The sequence below is a fragment of the Muntiacus reevesi genome, chromosome 19 (assembly GCF_963930625.1).
Source record: "Muntiacus reevesi chromosome 19, mMunRee1.1, whole genome shotgun sequence".
Taxonomy (NCBI): domain Eukaryota; kingdom Metazoa; phylum Chordata; class Mammalia; order Artiodactyla; family Cervidae; genus Muntiacus; species Muntiacus reevesi.
This window is the reverse complement of record NC_089267.1, coordinates 14665278-14679119: the sequence shown is the minus strand read 5'-3', so window position 1 is coordinate 14679119 and position 13842 is coordinate 14665278. Positions and strand designations below refer to the sequence as shown.

At 39.4% G+C, this 13842-nt stretch overlaps 1 protein-coding gene across 4 annotated transcripts in view; it reads right to left on the bottom strand.

Moving 5' to 3' along the window:
- MYO6 (myosin VI) overlaps positions 1-13842 on the bottom strand; it is a 160461-nt gene that overhangs the window by 95098 nt on the left and 51521 nt on the right. For all 4 annotated transcript variants that reach the window (XM_065911725.1, XM_065911727.1, XM_065911728.1 and 1 more), the window contains exons 2-3: positions 5978-6120; positions 1186-1255 (exon numbers count right to left, since the gene is read on the bottom strand). In XM_065911725.1, coding sequence (XP_065767797.1) covers positions 1186-1255; positions 5978-6094 — 187 coding nt within the window. In that variant the 5' untranslated portion in view covers positions 6095-6120. The remainder of the gene's footprint in view (positions 1-1185; positions 1256-5977; positions 6121-13842) is intronic.

Here is a 13842-nt window from a genome sequence, read left to right as displayed (position 1 = left end):
AGTGAAAACAGAAAAGAATTTTCTCTCTCATTTAGATACAGCAGAATCTCATTCCTTTCTCTTGCTGTGGTTCTGACTGCTAATTAGAAAAATATTATCCCATCAGACAAATTCTCTGGCAATTTTAGAATGGAGGGGAGCTCCACATTTTTCCCCCCAGTCTCTTACACCTAATAACAACAGATACCATTTACTGAGAGGCTGTTAGAGGTCAGGCACTGTGCCAAGCATTTTATATGTATCATCTGTAAGGATGAAACAGAATCACTATTACTCCCATTCTACAGAGAAGCCCAAAGGAGAGAGAGAAACTGCCCGCAGGCACTCAGCTTCCTAACTGCACAGTCAGAATGTGGGCACGGGAAGCCCGCCATTACTCTTGTATTCCGCGTCATAGATGGGAATCCTGCAGGCTTGCTCAAATGTGAACTCCAGAGAAAACCAGCAGGGACAAAGCACTCCTTTCTTTACCCCTCTTCTTTAAATGGTTTTTAATGTCAGATACTTTTAAAGAAACCCATGACAACTGGACATGGTTCTGAAATCTTGCCACATAAAAAATGAAACATGACTACTACTTCATTTTAACAATGTAAGAATATACATGGCCTACTGCTCTGGATATAGGACTTTTCCACAAAAAATTCTAAGGCAATTGTAAGTCAAACTAATGTGGTACTTTTAATATACTATTCTGAAATCAATTTTTCAATTAGTATTTTTTTTTCAATTAGTATTTATTGCACAGTATTTTTTTAATGTTTTTTCTTTTAAACAGAGGCATTAAATGGCTGCTTTTGACTCAACTTCCAAATTATTAAACCACATACATCAAAAAAAAAAAAAAAACTGATTGCAGATAAGGTTCAAAATAACTTCCAAAAGAAAAAACAACCATATGAGATCTTTAGTTCAGACTTCACAGTAAATAAATTATTCCCATTCTCTGTATTTACACAATTGAGATAACACTAAAAAGACATTCAAGAGACTTCCTTCACCAAAGTCCATGTGTGAGAGACCAATGCATCTACGACCGTGGGGCTCCTCCATTCACAGAAACCTTCACATCAAACCTTTCTTCTCAACCAGGAGAGTGTACCCTGTAATATAATCACCCATATATTTTTGGAAGGAACGGTTTCCTTTTCTATGATGAGAACTACTTTTTAAACTGATACTTACAGTTATCTTCCACATCTTTTTTACTGTCCTCTTCTGCAGGGAACACTTGGTTTATGAGAGCCAAAAATGTCTAAAAAACAAAACAAGAGCTTATTAAATCAGAAGGTTATAAATGGTAAAGACAAAGGAGCTTAATTGTCTGCATACATTGAAATAGTGGTGATAATATGCTCTTCATTAAGATGTAATACCAGATCCAACAAGTCATTAACTAAAAGCAGGATAACTTTACTCAAATATATTATCCATTATTACTATGAACATGAAATCAATAATAGAAATAATAAAAAAAAATCCTATGCTCCAACACCAAGAGTGGCAGAGAACAAGAAGTATGTTAATACTAACATACTGCATAGCACATTACGTAGGTATGCTTTTCAATAACTTTTCAAAAAATAAAAATTTTAATGTTTACATATATCGCAACTTTATCGTTTTAAAAAAGGAAAAAGTAACAGCCAGTCAATCAAATACACCAACAGACTATAATTTAATTAATGCTACTGTCTGAGTAAAATACATTAGAGACAAATTCCTATACAGGAATGTGTCAAAAATATACAGTATCCAAAACTATTAGGTACATAAAATTACAGATATCTATGAATAAGTTTGGGTTTACTATATCACTTAAATGCTATGGCAGAAACTCTAGAATTAAGATAGTATCTTGGAAAAGAGAAAGAATGATCTCAAATTACATCTAAAGAGAATTAAATTTTCTCCATGCCATTCTAATAGTTGCTTATACATTTCTATTTCTCAAACAACTACAATTACTCTTATGGTTGAAGTTCCAAACCATCCATATCAAATAAATCTCTAAGGAAAAGCTGCTCAATGATTTTAGAATAATATGTATAAATTCTAAATATGAATATATATGCAAGAGTATAAAACAAGGCTACTGCTACAGTTTACAGAGTAAACTTAAAATCCAGGCTGCTTGTACTACCACCACTCAAAGTCATGTCCAAATTAGAAAACTGTTATGCTCTGAAGACTCTAGAAGTTAATTATTCGGAACCCACTACACGTGTTCTTAACGTTATATGTGAGGGAAGGTTTAAAGGATAAATCACAAGTAGAGAACTAATCTATAATGTACATTAAGTATATTAATGGTGCTGTAAAACAATCCACAATTTATAACAATGATTCTACAGGAAAAATACATTCAGAAATAGCTCCTGATGTCACAGGGCTACGTGCCAGTTTCACAGCCTCAGCCACGGGGCTAAGGCCTCCCCAGACCCCAGGTGTTGGCTCTATTATGTTTGGAGCCTCTAAGAGGTCAGAAAAAGGGCTGCAGGACAAAGCGTTCCTGCAGTGGGAAGGGGAAACTCGGGGCTGAAAGGCCTGTAGTAAGCCCTTGAAGCTAGTTTCTCTCCATCTTGTTTCACCCCCCAAATGACCACTAGCCTCCACCTTCTTACCCCCTTTACCACTACTTAGTGAGGAAGAGGAAACTTGTTCATTAAGGCAGTTGTTTTCTCTTAGAGGGAGGAGGCCTTTTCTCCTCTCAAGAGATTGCAGTAAACATCCACCACCCCGCAGACACAAGGCATCCAGCTCTGCAACATGGGCGAAGGAAACGGCCCCCGTACTTGCGAAGATTACAGTCCAGTAGGAGGGGAGAAATGTAAACCAATGTCTCCAACAAAGTGTTACGGAGGTTAAGAATGTACACCACTCCTCAAACCGAAGGGTAATCAACAGTAAACTTGACTGCATGGGAGGAGGAGGAAGAGACGGAGCATCTGTGGGAAAGTTCCAGAAAGGAGGTGACCTCAGTCAGTCCTGAGAAATGGATTAGCGTTTGCTCAGCACAGAGCTGAGGAGAGCGGCATTCCAGGCAAAAGGAGTAAGTGAGCAGAGACACAGCATCACCTGGACCCCTGAGGACCGAGGGGGAAGGCTGCAAGAGGAAGATAAAGACACACAAGACCAAGGGTCCGGCAAGAGTGTCCGCGGGAGACTGCGGGCTGACAGCGGACAAGACTAGCAATGGGAAAAGGAAAGGTAGACCCTCAAGTGCCATGTGCTCAGGGCTTTAGTCTGAAGGCCAGTCAGCTGCAAACATGGAACGTGAAGTCAACTGAGAGGTTCAAGATGGCATCTTTAACAGAATAAAAGATATCAGAAAATACCAGAATGCATCACACATGAAAAAGATGTTTCATTTGAATACATACACATGTGTGTTGTTGACACGTAATATCGATTTGTTATCAGTACACATATACATACACAAGAATAATACACCTACCTAAAGTGATTTAAAATCTATTTCTTACTATGTGCCACAACTGAAAAACTTCAAAAGGCACTGCTATCATCAAAAACATGTTCCATGAGAGCTAATCACCTCTTCCATGCTTCTACTGTATCAGCAAACAGATCTGTTTAACTTGTCCATTGTTTTCCGTACTTGCTTAATTTTCAAATGCTGATGATCATTACTCCAAGAATCATCCACACAAGAGGCTGCTTCTCCTACAGATATTTTTAACCACACGGTTGTCACGACACTTTATAATTTATTAAGACTCTGACCAGGAAGTAGGGAGAGGGGGAATTAAAAGAAATCACAGAGAATTCGTTCACTTTGAAAAAAATTTTGTGAAAAGAAACTTCAACTTTAGTTACAAATAATCTATAATCCAAAAGGTTTCTATAACTCCACAATTTAAAGTGTTTGAATCGATTCTATGTGTGCACCTGATTGATACTAACAAGGCACAGCAAGCACATAAAATATTTAAAATATAAAAAAGCATATACCCATAAAGCAAGTTTCTTCCATCCTTGATCTGAATATTTATGGATACAACAGAATACATATTAATATAACAGAATATAACTAGGAAATGTACTTTTCATTCTGTGGTTTTGATTTACTGTGCTAACAAAATATGTTAAAAATATTTTTTTAAAAAGACTTTAAAGGACAAAGAAAGACTCACTACATTTCTGTCATTCCCCCCCCAAATATGCTACTTAGGCATAGTGATAATTTTGAGTTAAAAGCACTTGAGAAATAGCAGCTGTAATAACTGTACTCTGACCCTTTTTAATCCTGAAAGCAAGAGATAAAACTCCCACTTAAAAGGTCCCTCCCTCTACCAAGAGGAAAGAGACATGCTTATCACCAGGGGAGGGAATGGAGGCCCAGAGAAATCTGTGCAGAAAAACCCTGTCTCCTCAGACTAACCCCGGCCCTCCCTGCCACTTCTCCACAATTCACCACCCATAGCCCAAAAGCCCCCGCCTTATCAATTCTTCTCAAATTTATTGTTTCTTTGTCTAAAAGACATAAAAGCCTCCTGGTCTGATTACTTCTTTAATTCTTCATTCTCTTGTGAAGGCTGCTATGTTCCTGTAAAAATGTGACAGAAGTTGTATGCGTTCCCACTGTGAATCTGTCTTATGTCAATTTAATTTTCAGGCCCAGAGATCCAAAAGGGTAGAGGAAAATTTTTCCTCCCCTACAACTTCAAATATATACAAATAATTGAGCTTATTTTTAAAATTCTTTCTTTTTTAGAACATGTATTGCATTGTTAAGTACAAATAGGTACTTGTTAATAAGAGGAAAAACTAGAAACACTCTGTCTTTTCTTTCCTGAGGGTATCTTTAATTGGCCTCCTCTAACACGGCACATTATATATTATGCATTTAGGTTCCTGGGTTGTTTACAGTAACAGAATAGTTTTCTCTGTGAACAGACCTCATGAGAGATCTACCTTGTTTTTCTAAGGTTCCCAGAAGGATGGCAGTCATATGGCATTAGTTAACCATGTATCAGTAGAATATAAATTATTCATGAACACTGGCAGAGTCTAAAGTAAACAGAAATGATATCAACAAATTTAAGTTAGAAGTCCTACTTAACAGGAACATTTATTAAACTAAGAAGAGAGAAGCTCTCCCACAAAACAGGCCCTACAGTCTCCATGAAAAATGAAGACTCCAGGTCACTTTTCCCCCAAACTTCCATTTTGTTATACTGTCTAGTCTGTGTCTAAGCCTAAAGGAAACAGATACCATGTGAACAAAACTGAAATATGCTTTTATGTTTTAAAAATACCATTACAACAAAAAATAATAATAGATGGTTATGTTTAAGACTGAAGTACAATATCTTTAATCGAAATATTTTTATTTCTAATTACACAGTAAACTAACTAAATAAAAAGTTTTTAAAAAATAATTACAGAATGGATAAACAACAAGGTTCTACTGCATAAAACACAGAAATACATTCAATAGCCTATGATAAACCATAATGGAAAAGAATATAAAAAAGAATGTATATATACGTATAACTTAATCACTTCGCTGTACAGCAGAAATTAACACACTGTAAATCAACTATATTTCAATTTAAAATGATTTTTTAAATTATTCAAAAGCTAAAGCAAACAGCAAAACTTCATAATATCATTCACTTTTCATATTTTCACTTGGTAACAGGTTGAATATATCACAGATATATATTCATAACTTCAGTTATATGGCATCAGGAATAAAAATGTTATTATTTATATTTTATTATGTAGCTATTGCTCCTTAAGAATATGTTACTTAAAGGTTCACTAAATTACTATCTGATTTTTGGAAGGGATATCATTTTCCCCCTGAAGGACTCAGTAGAAAACTATGATTCACTACCCAAAAAACTGCTTCCCTTTATCTGAGCTAAAAAAAAAAAATCCTACTTCATTAAAAAGGGAGATAGCTACAGTAAGAAGAGAGATTTTGAAGTCGTTCTAAGAAACTTCTTACCTTGCCTTTTTGACCCAGGGGTTCGATGGTTAAGCTGTCAGGGCCAATATCCACGATGTTGCCCATCTGAAACCCCTCTGTGGGGTGCGGGGCCCACACGGGCCTTCCGTCCTCCATTTTCAAAGGCAGCTATCCACGACCTCCTGTTTCAAAGGAACAAAGTAACATGACTCACTTTGGAGTTTTTTTTTAATAATAATCTTTCTTTCAGTTAACATGTAAATCACAATTCATAGAAACACAGGAGTACCCCGCACAGGTAATCCTCGCCCCACCCTTTACCAACCGCACAGAAGGACCCAGCAGAGGCTGCCCCACCCAAGGGGGTCAGCTACTCTGCCACCGCCCTCCTCTGACGGTTCACTGCGAGCAGGACAAAACAGAGCAGTGGTCACAGATTTTACCTCGAGCCCACTCTAGTTACACTAGCACTTCCTTACTGAGCGACACTTAAAGACGCTTGTGCCCGCACTCTCCTTCTGTGTGGCATTCTCAAATCTGGGATGTCCCCCATGGATTCTTCAGCAGGCCTAGTTCCTCATGAAGGATAAGGACGTCTGGTAAATAGTTCAATCGAAAAGCTGCTAACTGTTGGCAAGTCGGCAAAGTACTTGCTGGTTAAGAAATGAACTGAGGATTCTCCGTTGAAGTGAATGAGTAACACTGCTTCAGATCTGGATGACCACACCTACGTCTACACACCTTCCCTAAATAATCATATCCAGTCCCAGGGCTTTAAATAGAATCTATATGTAAGTGATGGGCTTCCCTGGTGCCTTAGTGGTACCGAATCTGCCTGCCAATGCAGGAGACATGAGTGTGATCCCTGTCGGGAAGATCCCCTGGAGAAGAAAGTAGCAACCCACTCTAGTATTCTTGCCTGGGAAATCCCACGGATGGAGGAGCCTGGCGGGCTACAGTCCATGGGGTTGCAAGAGAGTCAGACACAACTTAGCCACTAAACAACAGTTATGTGTAAGTGATGCCCAAATACCTCCAGTCTATAACACCACTGAATACCCAGGTATTTGCGTGCATACTGGACACCTTCTCATGGAGATATCTAATAGATGTAACAATGTTATTAGTATTATTACTCTGTTCCACTACATTCCTTATGTCAGTAAAAGCACCAACAACATTCAGTCCAACCTGGAGTCACCCTCGGTTCTTTCAGCTCCTTCCATATCTTTTTATCACCACCTAATCCTACAGGTTCTACCTCCAATAGGTACCTCAAATCCACCCACTTCTCTGTAGCTCCTCTGCCATCCTGGTTAAAACCAACATGCCTTTTGCCAGGACTCCTGTAATTAACTTAGCTGCCTACTCCTACTCTTGCCATACTCACAGATCACCAGAAATTCTACTGAAAGTTAAGTCTGATCATGATATACTGGTTGCATCAGGGCACGGTCCTCCTGTGGCCCCAAGGCCCAGACGAAGCAGGCAACTCAACATTCACTGAGAGAATGAAAGAATTGTTCACACTGTTTGGTAGCCTAGGAGGACTTGAAAGGTCTTAAAGTCTAGGTTTGAAATGAAGCTCCACCAGTCTGACTAGCTCTTAAGTAAGTTAGTTAATCTCTTTGATCATTATCTTCATCCTTATCCATAAGTGATAATATCACTTACCTTACAGAACTGCTATGAGGATTAAGTGACATAAGGTTGAGATCCCCATTCTAATGGCACCCAACTGTTGCTATCAACACTGTCTTCTTCCCTTACATTTCCCCACAGGCCTTTTTTGAAGTCACCAGTAAATTTCAAGAAAATGGTCTTGTTAAGTTCTACATACAAAGGGAAACTACAGGACAGTCATGAGGGATCATTTAGGAATCATTAAATATCTGGGGGAAAATCACAGTAAAGCAAAACCCGCACAGTTCAAAAAAGAACGGCAAATTTCCTGGAACTATTCAAATTGTTTTCCCGTTTTGAACCATTTGCTGCAGCTTCCCAGTTAAGACAACAGACTTAAAGGAGACGTAAGTGCATACATCTAATGTTGTTCTTTCATCAAACCCCTAAATCTACCGCAGAAAGATTCTTTAAAAAGGCATCAGTCCACAAGGCAGGAAGAATCCGAGAGACAACAATATTCCGGAAGCTGGGACATGACTGGCTGGAGGACAGCTGACTCAGCACACCCAAAAGCCAAACCCCAAATTTGGGAGGAAGAAAGATGAAAGAGAGCCCAAATTATACCACTGACTCTCAAGAGACTTAAAACTACAGTCTTCTAAGAGCAAGGGTGAAAAGAGTCTAACATAAGGAAGACTACACGGAAGCTCTCTGAGAAAGACTTCCTAACGCTGGCCACACACTTCATACACTGGGCAAACTCCTCCTCTCCCATCACTGCCCCAAAAGAAACCTAGAGGTTCTTGTCTGAAGGAGACAGAAAACTGTTAGTCGCTCAGGCGAGTCCAACTCTTGTGACCCCACGGACTGTAGCCTGCCAGCATCCTCTGTCCATGGAATTGTTCAGGCAAGAATACTGCAGGTGGTTGCCATGCCCTTCTCCAGGGGATCTTCCTGACCCAGGGATCAAACCCAGTCTCCCACATTACAGTTAGATTCTTTACCGTCTTAGCCACTCAGGAAGCCGACAGAGGGTCTCTGCAAAGAGAAACACCAGGAACAATGAAGGGTGTGCAGACCACAGCTTCTCTTCTTGGCCAAACTTCACCGGGCCTCTGAGCCCTCTTCCTGCTGAAGCCTCAGCTAGGTCTGTCAGGTCCTTGTTAGGCTTACAGAGGCCAGTTTAGCAAGAATGCTGCTAAGCCTGTTTAGGCAAATTCCTGCATCCTTGATATCTTATCAAGTTCCTCATCCCTCTGATATATAAATCCTTAATTTGCCTTCAACAAGAGCCCCTTTAGTTCAGTTTAGCAGAAATCCCCTACCCGGGCGGTTTCCACTTAATCTTTTGCATCCCCTGACCCCTGCTCACTGGCTCCAAGTCCCCAGCTGTCTTTGCTGTATTCAAAGTGGAACCCAGTCTCTCTCCCTACTGTGAAAGTGAAAGTGAAGTCATTCAGTTGTGTCCGACTCTTTCCGACCCCATGGACTATAGCCTAACAGGTTCCTCTGTCCATGGGATTCTCCAGGCAAGAATACTGGAGTGGGTTGCCATAACTCCCTATTATAGACTGAATGTATGTGTCTGCTGTGGACTGAATTGTACTCTTCTGAATATTCATATGTTGCAGCCGTAATTCCCCCTGCAACTGTGTTTGGAGACAGGGCCTTCAGGAGGTAATCATGGTTACATGGCATCATAAAGGTAGGATCCAAATCCAACAGACTGGCGGAGTGGGGAGTGTTAGCCGCTCAGTCAAGTCCCAACTTTTTGTGACCCCATGGTCTGCAGCTGCCAGGCTCCTCTGCCCTTGGAATTCTCCAGGCAAGAATAATGGAGTGGGTTGCCATTTCCTTCTCCAGGGGATCTTCCCAACCCCAGGACTGAACCCAGGTCTTTGCACTGCAGGCAGATCCTTCACCATCTGAGTCATCAGGGAAGCCCCAACAGGACTGGCAGCCTTACAAAAAAAGGCAAGAGAGCCATCTCTCCACCCCAGCGTACACATGTAGGGAAAGACCACGTGAGTGTCCAGCAGAAGGGTAGCTATGTGAAACCCAGAGAGCGCTCACCAGATTCCAACCATGCTGGCACCTGACCTCAGACTTCTGGCCCCCAAGTGTGAGAAAACACATGTCTGCTGTCTGAGCGCCCAGTCTACGGTATTGTATTATGCCAGCACAAGCAGTCTAACACACTCTTATGGTCCTAAGTAAAGCTGTGTTTGTCATCTTAGCAAGTGTCAAGAGAATTTTTCTTTAAGAACATAACAGCAGAAACAAAACGCTTATTAGGAGGTATAAAAAATAAAGTTGAGGCAATTTTTTTTTTCTTCAGAAATCCAAGGAGGGGAGAAAAAGAGAAAGTGGGGGCAAAAAAGAAAAACAGAAGGAAAAAACAAAACATGAGACAAAGACTTCAGCATCAAAATACCAGGAAAAGCAGATATCCTACATCCTGCAAAATATAGAGGGGAGAAAGCTTTGAAATATCCAAAGAAAATTCACCAGAACTGAAAGGCCTGATTTTCCAGAGTCTAACCAAAATGCCCACTAAATTCTCAACATAGTAACTGAAAACAGACTTAAAAAAATAAAAAACCACTGTCAAATTTCAGAACACTAGAAATAAAGAGATGTTGAACATTTCCAGAGAAATGAGAGAAAAAAGGAGGAAAAAACCTGAGTCATACCCAAAGGATTATGAATCAAAATGGCTTCAGCAGCACTGAAAGCAGGAAATTAATAAAGCAATGCCATTAAAATTCTGAGGGAAAATTATTTCCAACCTAGCACACTTAGGCAAATTACCAATTCATGCTGGAGCAGTATGACTCCAGAAGAGCTACCTTGAACACCGTTATCAAACACACCCACTGCCTTTGAATCAAGCCAGTCTGGCCCAGATTCTATCTGAACTTATCTTACTCTGTGTCAATGCTGTAACTTGTATCTGGAGGGCTGCTAGACACTCACTTTCCCTTCTACTAAATTAAATATTATTTTATATCAAGGGCAAAGTAAAAAAGTCAAAGTTAGTTGCACAGTCGTGTCCGACTCTTTACTCTTTGCGATCCCATGGAATCACTCCTCTGTCCATGGAATTCCCCAGAAGAGTACTGGAGTGGGTTTCCGTTTCCTTCTCCAGGGGATCTTCCTGACCTGGGGATCGAACCCTGGGTCTCAGGCACTGCAGGTAGATTCTTTACCAACTCAGCCACTAGGCAAGCCCATCAAGGGCAAAGTTTTCACTAGAACAAAACCTCTTTTAAAATAAAACTTTAATTATTTCTGGAATCCTCATTATTTATAACATAAATTATCTCTCATGAATGAAGTTTAACTTATTCGTTCCATGAAAAAAAAAATTTTTTTTCTTTTAGACATACTACTATTTGGCCCCAGAAAATCATTTAGAAGACCAATGCAATCAACACTCTTACATATTAAGAATGCCTGCAGAGGAAGAGCACTTAAACAAGAGCTACTGTACTAGAAACCATAACACATTAAAAGCTGACTACATATACACAAAAATACAAAGGGAAAAAAAATGATAAGACGCACTGGGGTTGGCTAAGCAAATTTAAAACTCTTGAAATTCTTTAAGTTATTCAGGAAGAGGGGGAATGCTCTGTAGTATACTCTCATCAACTGAAAATTATCTCATTGTTAGTACTCAACTAATGGCAGCTTTTTATAAGTAAGCACTTCAGTAATCAGTAGAACAAACCTACAGACAGTAATCGGTAGCCTCTGAGAGGCACTTTCCTAACTTTTCATTTAGGCTTTGTTGAAAAGTAAAAAGTGTATCACCAAGAGACTCCTTAGAGAGCAAATACAGTGGAGGCTAGGGTGACAAATACATCCATATTTTTTTCTTTTCCGGCAACTCCAGTGATGATCCCAACAGTGACCATGCACGTCGAGGAGAGCGTGTAGACTCAAACCACCACATACGAGCCACTGCCTGCCATGTCACCGTCACCTTCAAAGATGACCCTTCCAACATTCTGTGACTGTGATATATGACAAAGCCTTATTTTAAGCAGCAAGGGTATCAGAAACTGAGCACTAGCAGAAGTTAATTTAGAATTGAGCTCAAAGAGCAGGCGTAAGATACCAAAAAGGAAGAAGCATTAAACAGGGTAAGAAGAAGCCTTACAGATTGTCTTCCACAGTCATTCATTCTGTAAATTATTACTCATTTGACCACCTACTATACACCACATACTGCTAAGTGCTAAGGGCGTAATGACAGGCCAAAACCAAGCAAACAAAAAAAAGACATGGTCTGGCTTCATGAAGCCTTCCAACAGTAAAACAATCACCTGGAACAGAGCAGTAAACCAAACTGGCAAATATCCCTGCCCTCCAGGATCTTAAATTCTAGCTGGGGGTAAGGGAGCTGCATAGATATATCAGATTTGCCTTTTCAAAAGACTACTCTTTCATCTGGCCAGGTCCCAGCCCGGTTGATCAAAAGAATATTATGTGCACCTTTGGCACACAAGCTGTAAACTGGCAACTTCTCTCGTGTGTATCAGCGTATCCTCAAGGCGATTAGCTTCCCTGGTGTCCAGACACTGAGAAAATGGCACGAGGGAACCGCTGGCCGTGGCTGCTGCGCTTTCTGTGTATCTAGCACCATCTTTCACCGAGCATTTCGGTTCCATAAGAACTTATCTGTACAGCAAATTTCTCAAAAACATTTCAGCAGGTTTCCCTTCTGTCACTAAATTATCTTTTAAAAGCCTTCCTAGAAAACATTTCCCTGTTAACCTTGTTCAGCTATTTATAAAGTATGGGAATTACTTAATTGCTCTAATACTGTATTATGAATTCACTAAACATTCATATTAAAATTGATCATGAATATCTTGGCTTTATCAGCAATAAACATTCTTTAACAATGGGGAGAAAATACCCACCATTAAATACAAACTCTTGACAAAGAAGTAAAATAAGAAAACATCTCAAGATCTAAAACTTGACTATCTCAATGAAGAAATAACTCTGGTACTCACTCATTTATTTGTTCCATACATACTTATTGAGCACCTACCAAGTGCCAGCTACTGTTTTAGGCTTATATATTGACAAGAAAATACAGCGTTCTAATGTTTTTTAGCCTAAGACATAAAAAAGGAGCAACTAGGCCAGCTATGACACTTCTCCTGATCTAAGTGGTGCTAGGTACAGTCGATCACAGTCATGGTCCTAATGACTGATGGTTTTTACAAAGGTAATACCATACTTCCAAACATAACCTCAGAAAGACCAAGGTACCCACTGGTGTCTAAAGCTGAGTCCATTACCCCTTGATTCTTAGAAGTAGCCTCAGAACACCAAGGTTAACTATAGCTTAACTGGTATAGCTAAGATTAACTAGCTAACAAACAAGAGGGTAAAAATATAAAGGCAAATATTTGATTAATAAAGTTATTACATGGTTATATTTAATATCTTAAGTATTTAATATATTTTATAAGGTTATTTGAAAACCAATACAATCAAGCAAATTTCTCCAAATAAATATAGATTTTCAGAAAAGAATTATAACTACATTTAAGAAATAAACTTCTACATAAATTACTATCACAAAACAGATTTTAATTTAGACACAGTTCAAATAATACATGTAGACAACCTACATTAAGATAAGCTGGTAACAATTTACATCTCAAAATTCTCCAAGCAAGGCTTCAGCACTACGTGAACCATGAACTTTCAGATGTTCAAGCTGGATTCAGAAAAGACACAGGAACCAGAGATCAAATTGCCAATATCTGCTGGATCATCAAAAAAGCAGGAGAGTTCCAGAAAAACATCTCTTTCTGTTTTATTGACTATGCCAAAGTCTTTGACTGTGTGGATCACAATAAACTGTGGAAAATTCTGAAAGAGATGGGAATACCAGATCATCTGACCTGCCTCTTGAGAAACCTGTATGCAGGTCAAGAAGCAACAGTTAGAACTGGACATGGAACAACAGACTGGTTCCAAATAGGAAAAGGAGTATGTCAAGGCTGTATATTGTCACTCTGCTTATTTAACTTATATGCAGAGTACATCATGAGAAACGCTGGGCTGGAAGAAGCACAAGCTGGAATCAAGATTGCAGGGAGAAATATCAATAACCTCAGATATGCAGATGACACCACTCTTAGGGCAGAAAGTGAAGAAGAACTAAAGAACCTCTTGATGAAAGTAAAAGAGGAGAGTGAAAAAGTTGGCTTAAATCTCAACATTCAGAAAACTAAGATCATGGTATCTGG